This window comes from Tiliqua scincoides, chromosome 1, assembly GCF_035046505.1.
Source record: "Tiliqua scincoides isolate rTilSci1 chromosome 1, rTilSci1.hap2, whole genome shotgun sequence".
NCBI lineage: Eukaryota > Metazoa > Chordata > Lepidosauria > Squamata > Scincidae > Tiliqua > Tiliqua scincoides.
The window spans coordinates 184,716,738-184,735,391 of record NC_089821.1 but is presented as its reverse complement, the minus strand read 5'-3'; the positions used below and the strand labels follow the sequence as shown (position 1 = coordinate 184,735,391).

Genomic DNA, 18,654 nt, shown 5'->3' with positions numbered 1-18,654 from the left:
GATCACAAAGAAGCATGTTGCTAGTGTGGTTACAACATACTAAGTCATATTTCCTTTCAAAATGTCTAGCAGTTCAGAAATCTTACAAAACTTTTGAGAAAGTACATGGGCTGTTTATGAGCACTGTGAAAAGGCTTGTTTTGATGACAGCGTGAAAACTTTTTGTGATGGCTTTCATCTTCTGTAGGAAGACAAAACCTGTCTTGTCAGAAAGCTAATGTAACAATTAGCTAATTTGAGATAGCTGGTGTCCAGGTTCTAATAAAGCTTTCTTTCTTCCCCCCTTTCTCCAGGACTGGATTCCCTGGGGCGCAGCCTATTTCTATGGATGAGCAAAATATTAAACTTTTGGAGCAGAAACCATACAAAGTAAGCTGGAAAGCAGATGGAACTCGGTAAGTTGTAGGTCAGTTTTTTCTGTTAAACAACTTTACAGCTTTATGAATTAGAAATAGTTTAAAATACGATTGCTAAAAGTTTTGTTTTGCAAATTTTCAGTTTACTCATTGTGTAGGAGGCAGAATGCTTCCTCTCATGGCTAAATGCATTTTCCCCCTTTATCCTGTTCCCATTTTCAGTAGCAATAGTAATAATTCCAGTAGTTATATACCACCTTCCTTTGTCATTGGATTTCTCCTCTGACTTTAATCCAAGGCCGTTTATTTAGGCAGGCTTTTCTAAATAAAATTCTTGTAAGGGTAAGTCTTGCTTCACAAACCTTTCAGAATTCTTTGAAAAGGTCAACAAGCATGTGGATGTGGGAGAACCCATGCACATTATATATCTGGACTTTCAGAAGGCGTTCGACACAATCCCTCACCAAAGGCTACTGAAAAAACTCCACAGTCAGGGAATTAGAGGGCAGGTCCTCTCCTGGATTGAGACCTGGTTGAAGACCAGGAAACAAAGAGTGGGCAACAGAAAATGGGCAATTTTCACAATGGAGAGAGATGAAAAGCGGTGTGCCCCAAGGATCTGTCCTGGGACCGGTGCTCTTCAACCTCTTCATAAATGACCTGGAGACAGGGTTGAGCATTGAGGTGGCTAAGTTTGCAGATGACACCAAACTTTTCCGAGTGGTGAAGACCAGAAGTGATTGTGAAGAGCTCCAGAAGGATCTCTCCAAACTGGCAGAATGGGCAGCAAAATGGCAGATGCGTTTCAATGTAAGTAAGTGTAAAGTCATGCACATTGGGGCAAAAAATCAAAATTTCACATATAGGCTAATGGGTTCTGAGCTATCTGTGACAGATCAGATCTTGGGGTGGTGGTGGACAAGTCGATGAAAGTGTTGACCCAATGTGTGGTGGCAGTAAAGAAGACCAATTTTATGCTGGGGATCATTAGAAAAGGTATTGAGAACAAAACAGCTAATATTATAATGCCGTTGTACAAATCGATGATATGGCTGCACCTGGAGTATTGTGTCCAGTTCTGATTGCCACATCTCTAAAAGGATATAGTGGAAATGGAAAAGGTGCAAGATGATTTCGGGGCTGGGGCACCTTCCTTATGAGGAAAGGCTACGGCGTTTGGGCCTCTTCAGCCTAGAAAAGAGACGCCTGACGGGGGACTTGATTGAGACATACAAAATTATGCAGGGGATGGACAGAGTGATGCTCTTTACACTCTCACATAACACCAGAACCAGGGGACATCCACTAAAATTGAGTGTTGGGAGAGTTAGGACAGACAAAAGAAAATACTTCTTTACTCAGCGTGTGGTTGGTCTGTGGAACTCCTTGCCACAGGACGTGGTGACGGCATCTGGCCTGGATGCCTTTAAAGGGGATTGGACAATTTTCTGGAGGAAAAATCCATTATGGGGTACAAACCATGATGTGTATGTGCAACCTCCTGATTTTAGAAATGGGCTATGTCAGATGCAAGGGAGGGCACCAGGATGAGGTCTCTTGTTATCTGGTGTGCTCCCTGGTGCATTTGGTGGGCCGCTGTGAGATACAGGAAGCTGGACTAGATGGGCCTATGGCCTGATCCAGTGGGGCTGTTCTTATGTTCTTAAATCGCCATAAAGGATTTTTACAATTACAGATTCTAACCTTCCGTAAGATGCCTTCATTCCAGGTGGAATCCTTCTCAGTCTGGTATCTTTCTGGCTTCATTTGCTTTCTATGCTTAACTGACAGCAACTCCTTCACTCTCACTGAAGGTGGTTATTTTGCTCCTCTCACCACCTGAGATTACTCACCTTGTTCATGCTGTCAGCAGCTCTTGGATACTGCCAACTGGTTTAGAACTACATTCCCAGCTGTTCTTCAGGCTTTCATAGGTGGCAACTCTGTAACTCAACCAGACCTCCTACCCTGTGTTAGTGTATGCAGATGGGGGTATCATATTGACTTATGTATTATTGATAACTTCAGCTTTGTGTGTTATGCTGAAAAAAGCCATGGTTTTGCATGGCATCTGAAGTGGGCTGCTATGCAACAACTTAATACAGTATATTCCAAACTCTGTGGGAGCTTGCAGCGGGGAGGTATTCTGGGGTGGGGGGAGGGTGGGGGAAGGCGGGAAGGGGACAAAACTGGTCAGGGGTGGGCCAGAGGCAGTTTAGACCTGGAAAGTGGGCAGTGATGGCAACCCCCTCCCAGGTCTCAGAGCCCCACACGTGTCTCACACGTGTTCCAGCCCCAAATAGACACAGAGTAAGGGAATTGTAGTTTCCCAAGGAGATCTCCAGCTGCTTCTCTGGCACCGAAGGACACAGTCGTAGCCACTTCAGTGCTGCTGTACCACGGAGCAGAGGCTGGGGATAGGATTGCTATCTCAAGGTGACCCAACACCTGAGATTATAACATGAAACCCTCTGAAAACTTTTGTTTCAATATTTCCAGCTTTGTAATGAAAAGTGACAGAACAGCCAAGTACACTACTGTTTTGAGATACAAAACATGTGTCTTCACAACCGCAGTATAGACCAGAGCATATTCATATCCAATATGTGTCACTGGAGGTGCAACTCTGTAACTCATACTGACATACAGTGTCCCCCAAAGAGAAGGTAATATTTTGTTTTGAGGTAATTTACTTCCATGATACTTACATAAACATGCCTGTCATGTTTGGCAATCTCCTACTTCATGTACCCCAAAGTGACAGGTGTGAAACTTTCTTTAAACTAGGGATAGCAACCTTCAGATTCATCCTGGTGGAGTGCTTTGTCACATAGTGGTAAGACTGGTTCATTTCTGTATTTTGTAATTGCAGAATAGTAAAGCCACATGAAGGACAGAATGTTGAGCTATAAGTTCTGTTCTCCGTCTCCTCCCCAAGAACTGGAGGATTTGTCTTGGCAGCCAGGAACAATCTGGAAACATCAGAGTAGTGTGAGGCTTTCCAATTTACTCACATTTGTAGACTTTGAGAAAAATCATCCTTCTCACACACACATAGTGGCCCCTTACCTTCGCAGCCCACTCTGTCCCTCAAAAATCAGCTCCAGAAAATTCCCAAGATTCTGGAGCAGATTTTCAGAGGGATTCGGAGGATTGTAGAGAAAAGGCAAGATATGCGAAAATTGCTCCCTTTCCCAAACAACTTTTTCTGCAAATGGGAGAAGCTCTTAAGACTATTAACCCTCACTGTGCTTGCCTTTTATGTTTAATTCATCTACATGCACTCTCTTGTTTTTGGACATAGTTTGGGCAAAAGAAGATCCTCAGATACACTTTGAATGTCAGTACAATTTAGCTTTGCCTCTAAATGTTCCATGAAATGAACCGTATAATGAATTTACTGGAATCAGTTTTTTTATTAAGCTGCTCCTGTCTTTGGAATATGTTAATATATTCACGAGAGAGAAATCTAAAGGGCAAGCTAAACTTTTTTCTATTACAAAAATTATTCTTATGGCCCTGATATGGGATAGAATATTATATGATAGGGAAAGAATATTATATGATAGGGAACAGCTGAGGAAGTATGGTTTTACAATGCACCCCATTTGGAAAAACTGAGAAATTGAAACTGTATGATTAAGATAATGATCGCAATATGGTTAGGTGGGTTCTGTATTTGTTGCTGCTATTGGTTTTGTAATGAAAAGTATAATTAGCCCAGGTGGTTAGTGGCTTGCTTCGATCCCTGGATACGTATCTCATTAATAATGTTTGTAGCAGATGTTTGTTCTAATGAGGGGAGTTGAATGTTCTGACTGCCAGACTGCAGTGAAGGTAATGAAACGCCTATCTCTGGGAGAATAAAGCCCTGCTGAGATTATTGAAGAGGGTTTCAGTTACCCATGAAATAGATAGCGGTGGTGGAAAGGCAAAGTTACATTTTCTGGTGAGAAACTTACAAGGTGACTGAAAACTGTTATGTGAGGTTGGTCTTTCACGCAAATGCAGTTGTTTTGCTTTTGAGACATATTTATAGCTTTCCAAAATGTTTGACAGAGCCCCACTGTTATTTTATTAGCTAAAGGGAATTATTGTTGTAAAGGTGTTGCACATAAAATGCATTTATGATGACATTTTATGCACTTTTTATTGATTATTATTGTTCTAATAATTGTTGGAAATTGGCCTGGTGGTCCCTCCACTCCCTGGGTGTGTTCAACTTGTAAAAGTAAATGAAATAAACAGTTCTGTAAAATGGCTGTTGTATTATAATAATGTGCATAGTCATTGCCCTGTCATAAGCTAGGTTTGTTACCAAAGTAGCTGAAATTCGACCATGAATGCTTGGTCAATCTTTTGGAGCTACTGTGGCTAATTGGTTTGAAACCAATTAGGTTGTGACTTGTGCAGATCAAATTTTAGCAACTCTGTCTTCATTTGTTGGTAAACTGTATAGGGCAAAATTACATTGCTTTCATAGTTTTTCCCAGCACATAGATATTTATAGATTAATAAACACATTGAATGAACATGATATGAAGTGGTATTTTGTTGAAACAAACCGATTGCAGGAATGCAGTAGGTAAAAGAAGCCATTTCTTATCAGTGCTGTTAATGAAATTGGTTTCTGTGGATCCATATTGTTAGTGCATCCCTGAGGGCTTACTGACTATTTTTCTTAAAAGGAAAAAAAAAAAAACTTTCTGTGCTTCACAAATGAGGTAATATTCCCATAGTAGTAGATAGCAGAGAAGAAGCAGCATTTGGAAGCTCAGGACTGAACTGCAGGAGTGTCAGGCAGTTCCCATTGCCCCTGGAGGTTCGGCTAGAACTGCTTTAATAGTATATGACTTACAGATCTGTGTAGCACAACATAGAGCACCAGTGCATTTTCAGAGTGGCATTACACTGAACCCAATGCTGAATACCAATGATGAGCTGGGACTGGAGAGGAATGATGGAGAGCCACCAACATTGGGGATAGGAAGGACAGACTAGCACGCTGAGCATGGGCCAGATGGTGGCCACTCATGGGTGCTCATGGAGCCCTCTGAAGGGGCTTCAGGGAGCCCCAGGGTTTGTAGGAGTGCACTTTGAGATATCCTGGTCTAACTCCATCTGAGGCAGCTTCATATCTTTCTCCTTTTTTTATTTGGAATTGGGACCTGTGGGATGTTGTTAAGTAGTCATCAACACTAGCCTAAAGACAGTTAAAACTCCTCTCTATTAGGGAGAGTGGTGATGTGATTGAAAGAGGAGTTGCCAGTTAGGCAGGCATCTGTCACAAAGGTAAGGAGCTGTATTGCCGCATAGGATAGGGGTCATGCAGAGGGACAAAGGGGATCATAGGAGAGAAAGAACTCAATATGCTTAGGACTCTGGGGTGAGAGATCTGTGGCCTGGACTGCACCTGTTCCTTCAGTGTAATTTTCTCCCCATATTTCTCTCTCTCTCTCTCTCTCTCTGTATATTTTCTAGTTTTTATTACTGAAATAATAGTAGAGTGGTTTGTTTGTTTTGTTAGCTTTTTTTGCACTGAAAAATGGGACTTCCTAAAATAGCGTTTGAACAATATCCTGTTCTTTCTGGGAAGCAAACTGTGAATGACTAAGAGCTGTGTGTGTTAAGTTAGCTTTGCATTAAGATCATGAATTCTAGTATTCTATTGAAATGTTTAGGAATAAGGTAATGATATGTTTGTGCTGTCATATCTTGTGTTTCACTTTTCTCTTGAATGCAAGACTATTTGATGGAATCTCAGTCTTCCTTCATAGAGAAAATTAATATGTCAGAAAGTAGAGTTCAGCTGAGACTCTTTTGTAATCTAGATTTTTATTTGAACAGAACTTAAGAGAAGAAATTGGAGTAAAAAGATGTTTTTGTGTTTTGAGACTAAAGAAATATGGACTATAGCTGATCACTTTTGATTTGGTATATTAAGGGCGCCAACCTGATCCTTGCGCAGGCCCAGAAGTGCCGCAAAAGTTCCATAAGGCACTTTTGTGCCACTTTGAAGGGAGATAGGCTGTAGCACGAAGGTGCCCTAGAGGAAGGGTGAGTTGCGTTGGCTGACCCAGGAGTCTGGGGGGGGGGGGGTTTGGGGAGGGAAGGAAAGAGCTGGGAGGGAGATGTTTTTCCTGACAGGTGGCGAGGAATTCCCAGGGGCAGGCGGGGAGCCCCTGGGTGCTTTGTTCTGCTAGGATTTGCACCACCTCATCAGGTGGCACAGTTCTGAGTAGACCCATTGAGGTTGCTGCAGCATGGCACGGGGTAAGGGGAAAGATTTCCCCTTGCCTTGGGCTGTGCTGCTTTTCGCCCCAAACTTGTGCTGGATGCGGCGCAGGCGCGCTGACCTGCCTGATTCCAATGCAAGTTAGTTTTGCACCCTAAGTTGATTTTAAAATTGCAATATTTTTGTACATAATCTATCTCTATCTTTTTCAAATGTGTCCTTTGACTTCTTTATATTTTTGTTGAGGATCTTGATTTTTCTTCCTTTGAAAAGGTTTTTTTTTTTAAGGTATTTTGATATTCTAATCTTTTTTTGAGATTCATCAACTAAGAATACAAGGTTTTAGTACTTTAACGTTTCATTTGAAAATGTAACGTTTGTGAAAGTATGTCCATACAGTATATAATGCTTTTATAGTTCTAACATCTTATTGAAGAAAAACCAAAAGGCATTTCTTTTGGGCAGGAGGTCTGGTCTAGAGGGTAGAGCCTCCATTTGCCTGAAGATTAACATCCACAAGGTCACCAGTTCGAGGCCACCGGCACCGTGCGACCTTGAAGCAGCTGGCAAGCTGCAGCTGAGCTGTTCCATCTGCTCGGAGCGTGGGAGGATGGAGGCCAGAATGTTAAACCAGATCGGAGTGTAACAGCTTGAATGTGGTGGTTCTTGAAAGAGAGAACCTTCTTTCAATTTGTAAAAATCCCTGCGTGGATTTAGTAAGCCTGCCTGTGTAAACCGCCTTGAATAAAGTCTTGAATAAAGACCAAGAAAGGCGGTATATAAATACTGTTTATTATTATTATTATTATTATTATTTCTGAGAATAAGGAAAAATGGATAAACATGTTTATCCTTTTTGTGTGCTAGTAAAACTAACCAACACTTTCTTTGGAGTCTCCATTTCTTTCATTGAAGGAGAATGAAAGTTGAGGTATGGATTCCATTCTTGTATTGTTACCAAGGGAGCTGTGTGGGGAATTATTTAATAAATGTTTTTGTTGTGAAGCACACAGGATGGCCAGTCCTGCCTCCTTCAAGGAAAAAGAACAGCTAAGGCAAAGTAAAACAGCATCTTGATAAGGGACCTGAATTGGGTGCAAATCAGTGTTGTACAGAAATGAAGAAATCTCTTTTTAAAGATAGACTGGGGGAGAGAGAGCTGTATCAAAAGGTGCAGATTTCTTAAGAAAATGATCAAAATAATTATAATACTTTCTGACACATGTGTCTTTTGTGCCTCACTGAGGTACAACATGAATGTTTACTTAAGTTGCATCTGAGGGGAGAAAGAAGGAAAAACAGGCTGAAGGTAAGATGTTCCATGGGGGAAAAATCCTTACTTTTACCTACACTTGTAAGGAGAAAATAGGAAGGGTTCAGAGAGGGAATTGAGGGAGAAAGCGAGGAAGCAAGAAGTGTTATGTTAATAACCATGCCAGAAGGTAGTGCTCCCTTGCTTGGCTTTGCTAGATACTATGTAGCGTTTAAGAGACTATGACCTTGTACCAAAACCTGTAAGAGAGCTGTTGCATCAGGCGCAGCACCTGAGTGTCCAAAATATGCCAACATATATTGAAATTTGAGATGATGCCTATGTGCAGTTCTGGGGTGGTAACTTTACTAAGAATTTAATTAGGTTTCAGGTGTCCCCTTTTGGTATTAACACACCTAAAGGGACACCTGAAACCTATTAAAATTCTAATTAAATTAAATACACATTAACTTGGTGTGTAAATAGGATTTAAACAACTATTGATATGAATTACAATGTCTCATATAGACAAATACAGGCAGAAGTCAAATAAATACCAACAAGAGATAGAAGTTTTCACAATACAATGAGGTGAGAATTTGCAACCTCATCCCTTTCTCCCAAAGGAGGTGCTCTGCCTGAACTGACATCTTAGGAACAAACAAAGATTAAGATGAAGTTTTGAGAGCTTGACCTGAGTTCTAAAAAAGCAGTGTCCATAGTTCATGTTATGGTCCATTGATGTATATAGAGACTTCAGGAAAACAGTCTAGAAATGCATAGCTCATAATGAACACAAATATGAGGGAATGATTCAGGAATAATACAAAATACAATAAAAATACCACTGGTAATAGTATGTTCTTTATTTAAATATTTAGTTCAGTGCCAACTGTCCAGATGGCTATTGCTGTTATAGATAGTTCCAAATTAATTTGCATATTCTGCTAATATAGAATAATTGTTACTTATAAAGAACAATCATCAAGATGAACCGTAACTAGCCAATCATTCCTGATTGCATCACCTGATGGATATAACACTTCATGGAATTCGGTGAAATTGAGCTAAAGCAACATTAACAGATTGTTGTAAAATTGCCTCGCAGCTTGTGAGCAGCACTGCTAATCAGCCAGTCTGGAAGTGGGACAGCCAATACCACAATGTGTTATAGAAGCTCATTTGATTATTTGCAAAGATACAGTGCATTAAAATGCTAATTGTCTTGTTTGTGTTGTGAATAATAATCTTGTGGTAGTATTGTCTTAGAGTACTCTAATTAGATCAAGATGAATGGAGTTCCTGCTTGTACAAAATGTTCAAGTTATACAAGTTTCGGCAACCCTTTAATTCCTTATAGATCATTTGTGGGAGGGTTACCAGGCTTGGTGGCTAGGAAATGTACAACATTGATATAAACTGTTATATTTAGATAAGAGAGGGTAGCTAAGGTGAAATTTATTCTCCCAAGTGACAAAGGAACTTTTGCTTAGTGCTTTCGTCTTACAGCCTGTGACTTTTGAGGGCAAACTCATTTCTTGGTATGCTGCCTTGGAGTCAGGTATACTATATGCTCTTACTGTTGGCCATGGGCTCCTGGTCTTATGTGTTTCTTTTCACATACTTATGCACGTGCAGTATCTTTTTCAAACTGCTGCAGGCACAGAACACTTTCTCTTGTTCTTTGTGGGACACCAAGAACATCAGAAAAAGGTGCTATACAGTAGGAAGGAGAAGAAAGGGAATATGATTAATACCCCCCATTCCACTCCTGCAGGGTTCTACTGGAGAACAGAGTATGTAACTTAAAGTTTGCTGTATTTTGGTATTTTAAAAAATGGATATTCATTTTTTGAACTTGAAGTTCTCTTAGACCTGTATAATTTCTAGGCCAAAAGAATTAGTCCTATATTGGCATAACCTTTATTAACTGAACAACTTAACATGAAACATAATTAAGTAGACTACATATTTGTGACTGACTTTTGTATTGGCAACCTTCAGTCTCGAAAGACTATGGTATCGCGCTCTGAAAGGTGGTTCTGGCACAGCGTCTAGTGTGGCTGAAAAGGCCAATCCGGGAGTGACAATCCCTTCCACACCGGGAGCAAGTGCAATCTGTCCCTGGTCTGTCTCCCTGGCTATGGGCCTTCCTTCTTTGCCTCTTAGCCTCAGACTGTTGGCAAAGTGTCTCTTCAAACTGGGAAAGGCCATGCTGCACAGCCTGCCTCCAAGCGGGCCGCTCAGAGGCCAGGGTTTCCCACTTGTTGAGGTCCATCCCTAAGGCCTTCAGATCCCTCTTGCAGATGTCCTTGTATCGCAGCTGTGGTCTACCTGTAGGGCGCTTTCCTTGCACGAGTTCTCCATAGAGGAGATCCTTTGGGATCCGGCCATCATCCATTCTCACGACATGACCAAGCCAACGCAGGCGTCTCTGTTTCAGCAGTGAATACATGCTAGGGATTCCAGCACGTTCCAGGACTGTGTTGTTTGGAACTTTGTCCTGCCAGGTGATGCCGAGGATGCGTCGGAGGCAGCGCATGTGGAAAGCGCTCAGTTTCCTCTCCTGTTGTGAGCGAAGAGTCCATGACTCGCTGCAGTACAGAAGTGTACTCAGGACGCAAGCTCTGTAGACCTGGATCTTGGTATGTTCCGTCAGCTTCTTGTTGGACCAGACTCTCCAACAAGAGTCTGGTTGTGTGGGGACTGACTATACTTTTATATACTATACTATATATAGTATAGTATACTATATATAGTATTTATACTATATATAAGAGTGTGGGGACTGACTATACTTTTATTATTACATGCTGTGCATCCAGTTAGTTTTAAAAAGAGGATTTAGAAATACATGACTGCTCCTGAACTTCAGACAATTATATATAACAAATTAAGGAAGATACAAGAATTTGTGCAGTAGATTCAGTTCTTAAGTCAACTCTTAAGAAATAAATCTGGTCAGGGGAGCCATTTAGTCTGAAGGTGTCCCTTTCTCCTATGTTATGTGGCCCACTGATTATAAGAAAATACTGGTATCTTCTTATAATGTCTCTGAATGCTGAACTTTAATGTCTCTGAATGCTGAACTTTATTTTTAATGGTATCAGTAGATGGCAGTAAAAAATTATCTTTCCAGGATGGCAAATGTGTTTCCAGGTGATCTGAACATCTAATGCCAAATTCAGCTAACTTTGATATTGTATATTTCATGTTTGGCTGGGATCCATGGAGAGACTAGATTTGCAAAAGCGCTTGACTTGATCCAGTGGTATCCTTGACCTTTTTTCACCTTTTGTACAACAGGCCCCTCTTATGCTGTGTATTATAAACTACTGAAATCTGTTAGTTTTGAAAGTGCCTTGCCATGAAGTGTGGGGAGGTGCACTACAGTAAGCTCAAGCCCCCTTGGGTATGTAATTAGTTGTGCTATTTTGTTTTGGATTCTGGCTTTTATTATATAATGTTCATTTTTTATTCACTCATAGGATAAGTCTGTCCTTCTGAGAACTTAATGAAATTATCTCTTTTTCTAACAATTCATGTGCAACTGAAAGCTTTGAAATGCATGGTGTTCAAAGGTTTTAATAAAAGAGTAAATGTCCTCTCATAGTCCTCATGAACAGGAAGTATGGTGGTGGTAAGAAAACCAAATGCTGTTGTGCCTGGAGTAAAAGCTAGACATTTTGTGCATGAAGACTGATGCTGATGTCATTAACTAACTAGAATGTGGATAATGGGAGTGAGGATGGTGGTGGGATCTATCAGTAGTGTCTTGTAGACAACTTCATCATTCAGAAGGTGGAGGAAGAAACAATGGAGTCTGGACTCAGTCCTTTCCAACAGGGAAGAATTAACTGAGGAAGTGAAAGTGGCAAGAACTTTTGGGTGAAAGCGACCATGTCATCTTAGGATTCTTGATATCAAGAGAAAGGAAAGCCAAAGGTAGACAAAAACATACTTTGGATTTCAAGAAAGTGGATCAGCTAGCAAGGAAGTCATATTTTCTGGCTAGAACTGAAAGGAGAAATAATTCAAAAGGGATAGTTTTTTTTTTTTGGAAGATCAAGATACTGGAAGTACAATTGCAAATAATTCTCATGCGAAGAAAAGTTGGGAAATATGCAACCATGCTGGTTTAGTGAGGCAGAGAACTTTCTTAGAAGCAAGAAGAACATGTACGTGAAGCAGAAGAATGATGAGTTCATTGATGAGTGAAAGATGAGAAAAATGGGCAGGAGATCTGGTCTAGAGGGTAGAGCCTCCATTAGTCCTGAAGGTCTGAAGGAGGTCAGACCTGAAGGTCGCCAGTTCCAGGCCACCGGCAGCTCCATGATTGGCAAGACCTTGAAGCAGCTGACAAGCAGAGCTGAGTTATTCCACCTGCTCTTTGGTGTGAGTGAAGAAGCCTCTTGGCTGCCCTTCAAGTGAGAGATGAAGGAGCTGCTTGTCAGCCAGCGTGGAGGCAAGGGCCAGAAGTGATACCAGAGTGTGAAAGATCCATCTGAAATGTTGTGCGGTTCCTGAAAGATAGAACCTTTCTGTTATTGTAAAAATCCCCTTGGGGGTTTGGAGATAGCCTGCCTATGTGAACCGCCTTGAATAAAGTCAGAGGAATATTCCGATGACTAAAAAGTCGTTATATAAATACAAGTATTTATTATTTATTATTAACAAAGCAACAGTATGTTAGTGTGGCCTGCACCTTCAAGGAAGATATCAGGAAGGCTGATGCCCAGAATGAACTGAGGCTTGTGAGTGATGCCTAAACAGAAAAGGGTTTTTCTTGGGGGGGGGGGGTTATGTGTGAGAGAAGGAGGTGATCAAAGATGTGGTAGTCTGTTGCATGGAGAAGACAGGGAAATAGTAACTAATGTTGGAGAGAAGGCAAAGCTTTCAGTCATTATTTTGCTTCTGTCTTTTCCTCTAAGGGGAAGGTAGTCCATCCTAACACTTGCAGTAAAGTAAAACTGGGAGCATTATAACTCAGGATGCTTAAAGCGATGGTAGGATAACACCTATGGTAGGTGTTAGGTAGGATATGGTAGGATAACACAAATGACTGTAAGCCTCCAGGTCCAGATGAACTACATGTCCTGCTTCCTTGCCCATGGATTTGGAACCCACTGTTTTAGCAAACCACAGGTTCCAAACCTGTGGGGTCTGGCTGGAGGCTGGACCTGTACCCTCTGAATGCAGCCGAGCTGTGCTCCTGTCATGTTTGGAGGGCCTTCTGAGGGTAGGGGAGGCTGAGTTTCTGTCAGTAATGTTCAAGAACTCCTGAAGAATAGGTGACGTGCTGGAGAACTGTTAATGAACACAGGTTGTCCTTATTTTTAAAAGAGTGAAAAAGGAAAATCTAGGAAATGGACTGGTCACCCTCATTTCTTTATTTTTTTTTAATGCTACTAACTCACCAGAAACTCCTGAACTGGCTCAGCAGCCTAAAATGTTATTGGGGCATGTTCCATTCTTTGAAATGCCATTATTCACAGCCCATCTGCTTTTGTGGATTCAGGGTCCTTTTCCTTGTCTGGAGTAGGCATGTTTCCTGCTGATTGACACATATTTGAGGCTTCCTGTTGTTTGACCAAGTAAAGGGGTGGGATGGAGAGGCCAGGTGGACTCCATATCTCAGGTAACTTGATCATCAAGAACTTGGTTATTTAAGTTAAAGCACAGGGATGCTTGTCTGTGTTTCTGCCAGGTCTGCCATGTTGGTTCATGAAAGGCAGCCCACTTACTCACTTACCCCTGCTAACTGGGTAAGAGGCACTTTTTCAAGTGGGTGCTCCTCTTTTATTTAGCAGGGGGAGAATAACTGGCCCTCCTCACCACAGCAGTGTCTTTTCTAGTGGCTGACTGCTGGTGTTGTTTTGCATCTTTTTAGATTGTGAGCCCTTTTTGGACAGGGAGCCATTATTGTTTGATTCTTTGTCTGTAAACCGCTTTGTGAACTTTTCCTACACTTTATAACAGTGTATAAATACTGTTAATAATAATAATGCTCATGGAAGGCAGGGATTGGATTCCTGGGACATTGTAAGTAGCTAGTGATAGAGACAGTAATCCTAGTTAGAAGCATTTTAAGAAATTTATTTATTGTTTTTGTTTGCTTTCACTCTAAACCTCTCTGGTTTATCCAGCATGACGCATTGGGAAGTTTTGTGTGCCTTGCTCTTGCGTAGCATCCCAGCTCCATCTGCTGGATGAAGCTTATTTTCTCAAACTTTTTCTTTGTGTCCATCCAGCGGAGTTGTTCGGCTTGTACATCAGCCTGCTCGTACTGTTTCCTATCCCCTTTTCCCCCATTTGTTTAATTTCATTTCTTGTGGGTTTTAAATAAACTAGTTATCTTTTGGCTCTTGTTTGCCTAGTCCATGTTCATGAGTAATGTAGTGGGTTATCATGTTTGTTTGCTTCTGTAGTTTCAATTTTAAGTAAGCCCCCCAGGGGGGTGGTCTGTGCTCTCCTGGAATCCTTTTTTTCCCCCAGATGGCCCCATCTACCTGGTCTCTTTTGCCTATGATGATGGCAGTGGAAAGAAATACCAGATTCTTTTCCATAAAAAGGGAAATTGGAGCGCAAGAAGGGATGTGTTCATGATAACCATTAGGTGCTACTTCTATCAGTCACCCTGATGTCCTGGACCTACCCTGGCACAAGTCCTATGAGGAATGGTTAAAACAGCTTGGTATGTTTAGCTTGGAAAATAAAAGATTAAGGGGGATATGACAACAGTCTTCACATATCTGAAGTGCTGTCAAGCAGAAGAGGAGGAAGAGTTACTCTTTGTGGTTCCTGAGACCAAGGCTAGAACCAATGGGTTGAAACTACAGAGAAGTAGATTTCAGCTAGACATGAAGAAGAGTTTTCTAACAGTAAGAGCTGTTTAGTATTGGAACTGTCTGCGATGTGCAGTTGTGAGCTTACCCTTCTTGGGAGTTTTCAAGCAGAGCTTGGATGGCCACCTATCACAGATGCTATGGTCACCTGTCCTGTGCAGGGGATTGAACTAGATAATATCCAGGGTCCCTTTCAGTTCTTAACACCCTATGATTCTATTGGTTAGGCTTTGTTGTTCTGTTTTCATAAGCAGATGTGTTGGGGTGGGAGGAAACCATCTTCAGCTGAAGGTGGCGACCTTACTTTCCACTGTTTTTTAGTCTTTGTTGCTACCTTATAATGCATGACATCCAAAGTGAATAGTCTCTTCCATTTATGCGCATCATTATGTTGTATAAATTTACTCTTTCTGGATCTGTTCTTTTATCTCAACAGTAGTGCTAGTGATCTGGACTTCTGCTGTTTATCCATCTTGTCATACTCTTGAGTTCAAAGACTTCCAGTTTCCCATCATATTAAAAATATACAGCTGCTTATGCAAATGGTTTATTGGTCAGTTTATAAAGCACCTTGTGTGGTGTTCTTTGTGTGCAAGGGAAGCTCTTGAGCTTCCCTCTTCTGGTGACAGCACCCATATAAGTGGAAAATCATTTCTTAAAGTGGGGGGGAATCTCTCTGGAGTAGCACCACAAAAGGAATGAGGGACTGCTGATAGAAAGACGTTGTTTCCTTCTCCCCTCGATTTTTATTCAAAAGCACTTTGCATGTGTGCATGAGCCTATCTGAGTCTCTATCATTGCATCTTGCTTAAAGTGCAACTATTACACTAGTTGCTGTATGTCAATATGGGCCCCCTCCATATCCACAGAGGGTCTGTTCAGATTCAAGGGAAATCTATCCCCATGGCTCCTGTGCCCAGTTATGTCGCTTATGTGCTTATCACGGATGCCAAGCTAAAATGTTTTTTTTTTCTTTTACAAATCTCTGTAAGCATGTAAGCTTATAGCACAGTGTGCAGGAAGCCTGAATGCTTGAAGACTAGATTGAATGCTAACTTAGCTGCTTCCTGTTAACGTTCCATCTAGTCTCCAAGCATTCAGGCATGCCTGCACATGCTATAAGCTTGTATGCCTATAGCAGCCTGAAAAAGGAAGAACTATTTTAGCTTGGTGCCAGCAGTAAGCACCTAAGAGACATTAATGAGCTCAAGGGATTCAGGAGGGGGAAAATCTGCAGATAATTGAAACCATGGATTATATCTGTGGATATGGGGTGGGGGGCACCTGTAATTCTAATAAGTGACAGTTGGTCTGTACATGGTCTAGGAAAGATGGTGGATGTAACTTCTGAGTGGGGTTTTCTTGGCTGTTTCTCCCTCTCAAAACTTAACTTTGAGAGGGTTTGTCTTTGAGATCTGGAAGATAATGCCACTCATACAATTTTAAGAAAAGCACAGTACCTTATAAATTCATTTTGATTCTATTGCTTCTAAAGATTTAAAAAGATTGAACAACACTTGTCAACATTTGCATTTAAAGAAGAGAGTTCATTTTTCTGTATATAACACACTGACTATATATTACAAGCATGAACTTTTTTCTTGGCAATTTGTTAATTACTAGATTCGGTACATATGTTGACTACAGAATCAAAATAACTTTTACCAGACTACCTATCTGTTATTTTTTTTCTTGTAAAACGGATCCCTGACTGAGTTGTTCGTATCACTGGTTTTTATTTTTGGCCTTTGGCTAGACTCAAGTACTCACTAAAATTATTCACTTGAAAACGTGTAATGAACAGTAATTTTGAACTTCCGGTGTCTGTTCATAAATCCTTGATATAAAAGCTGCATGAGATTATGCCTTAGAAGCTTTTTATCAAAGATCATTGACTTTTAAAGTAAAAACCTTTTATAAAGTTGCTCTGTCAGTACCATCAGAGATGTTAAATTCTAGGTATTTGGAGATAATAAAAATAGCATCCAGTGACTGGCAAATTGTGTACTTTCTAGGAAATTGGTGATACTGTTAGACCTTGAAATAAATGGATAACAACTCCTGCAATTGTTAAACCACCAGAATCCAGGTATTTATGTTTACAATTTCATTTTCTAAAGGCTAAATTCAAAGGTAGCAACCTATAATCTTAAATTTAGCAGTCCCAATAATTTCTTCAGTTTTTGTTTTGAGACTATACTCAGTGGGTTTCATCCAAAAATTCATGGAAGTTATGCCTGTCTGATCTGCATAAATTTTCCCTTTTCCCTGCAGCCTCACATATTCCATCTCATCCATTTCCAAAGGGACCCCTCTTGGAAGGCACAAACAACTGCCTTGGAGGGAGAGGGCAGAGAAGTTGCCTTGTATGATCTTGTTCTGTGATTGCTGATTCTTAGAAAAAAAAAACTTGGTTAAATGGGCATGGTAAAAGTGACAGTGAAGAAGTTTACTTTCAGTTTCTATCAGATTGATGGAAGAAAGAGTTCTCATCTTTTTTTATTTTTGGGATAAATATCTGGCATGTTATGAGTTCAGTAGTACCTATACCATTTTAAATGTTAATTTAGCAGTATTTGTAATTACCTTTACCTGTGTGGTAGAAGCTATTAAAACTGTTTAAATTCAGGACAGACTGAATTTTGATACTTGACCATGTAGTTTAATTTTTCTCCAATTGCAACTTTGAGATCATAGCTGAAATCTTGTTACAGTTAAGACTTCAAGTCAAATATCATCCAATTATTTGTCTTTACCATGTCATACCCATAACAGTCATTATCATAGATGTGTATTTTCTGCTACTTTCACCAATGGAAGAACCAATAAATTAGCAACATGTGCATTATGATAGCATTTGTATAGCACATACACAGGGTGATAGTATAGAGGTCTGATAGTGAGTCCTGCCAAGTGTTGGGAATACTTGTGGATGTGTGGCCATAAATATGGGCTGTTGTTGACCTGTCTGTCAAGTTCCATCCCCACTTCCTATTTGCAGTTCCTATCCCCATTTCCTCTTATATTCTTCTGGCCCACTGCTTCGTTTGTACCTCCTTTGGTACTTTTCACCTGCCCCACTCTAAAAGAAACATTGGGCTGAGTTTGAAGCATAAACTTGGGTTCTGCATTTGGGGGGAAAAGTACAGTCCTACGAGTTGAAAAAATAGTTAGCTAAAATCTTAATGTGAAGGGCTCATTATTAAAATCAGGCATACTTTTGGAGATAAGTGGCAGAGAAAATCCAAGCTCCTAAATAAGCTTCATACCTGACATTTTAGAGAGTCTCTATACTTGAAAGATGGAAGAATGTTTAATCTCAAGCCTGTGCCTTGGAATAAGCAGCATGAATCACCTCATAATTGCCTTGTGTTACTGAAAGATCAGTGTAAGTTGATAGAATTCTGATCTAGTTTGGATATTTAGACCCATCCATATGTGTTTTAGTAGAGGTGCCATGCTCTCTCTGTATTTGCATGAAAGGATGCAGATATTGGGAGATACTCTCAAGTTATCCCACACATTCCATTTAGTGCTATTCATATCACTGTGTGTAAACAAAACGATTGTGGTATCACAATGATACCGCAAACCCCAGATGGTCAGTTTAATCCCATTCTTCTGTTTTTCTGTGTTCTATCCTGGTGGCAGTTGTTGCATGTCGGGAAATATCTAAGCAGTGCTGTGCTGTCACCACAATTAAAATGAAATGAGTAATTATTGTAAATATAAAATGAGTGACAAGTATAAGTTGACTGTTTTATAGAGTGCCTTCCTGTGAGACTCCCATTTATTGTTCACTCTTTTATTGTTAAAGTTATTGTTCACCTAATCAATTTTACTTCCATGGTGAGAACTATATCAGCACTTTATGTTGGTGAGAGAAGAGATTTCTGTATTCCACAAATATAACTGCACTGAAATCTGCAATTTTCGTCAGAGTTCCACAAATTGAAGCCGATACCT

General features: G+C 40.5%; 1 protein-coding gene across 2 annotated transcripts in view; it reads left to right on the top strand.

Moving 5' to 3' along the window:
- RNGTT (RNA guanylyltransferase and 5'-phosphatase) overlaps positions 1-18,654 on the top strand; it is a 232,203-nt gene that overhangs the window by 46,303 nt on the left and 167,246 nt on the right. For both annotated transcript variants that reach the window (XM_066612600.1, XM_066612605.1), the window contains exon 8: positions 294-395. In XM_066612600.1, coding sequence (XP_066468697.1) covers positions 294-395 — 102 coding nt within the window. The remainder of the gene's footprint in view (positions 1-293; positions 396-18,654) is intronic.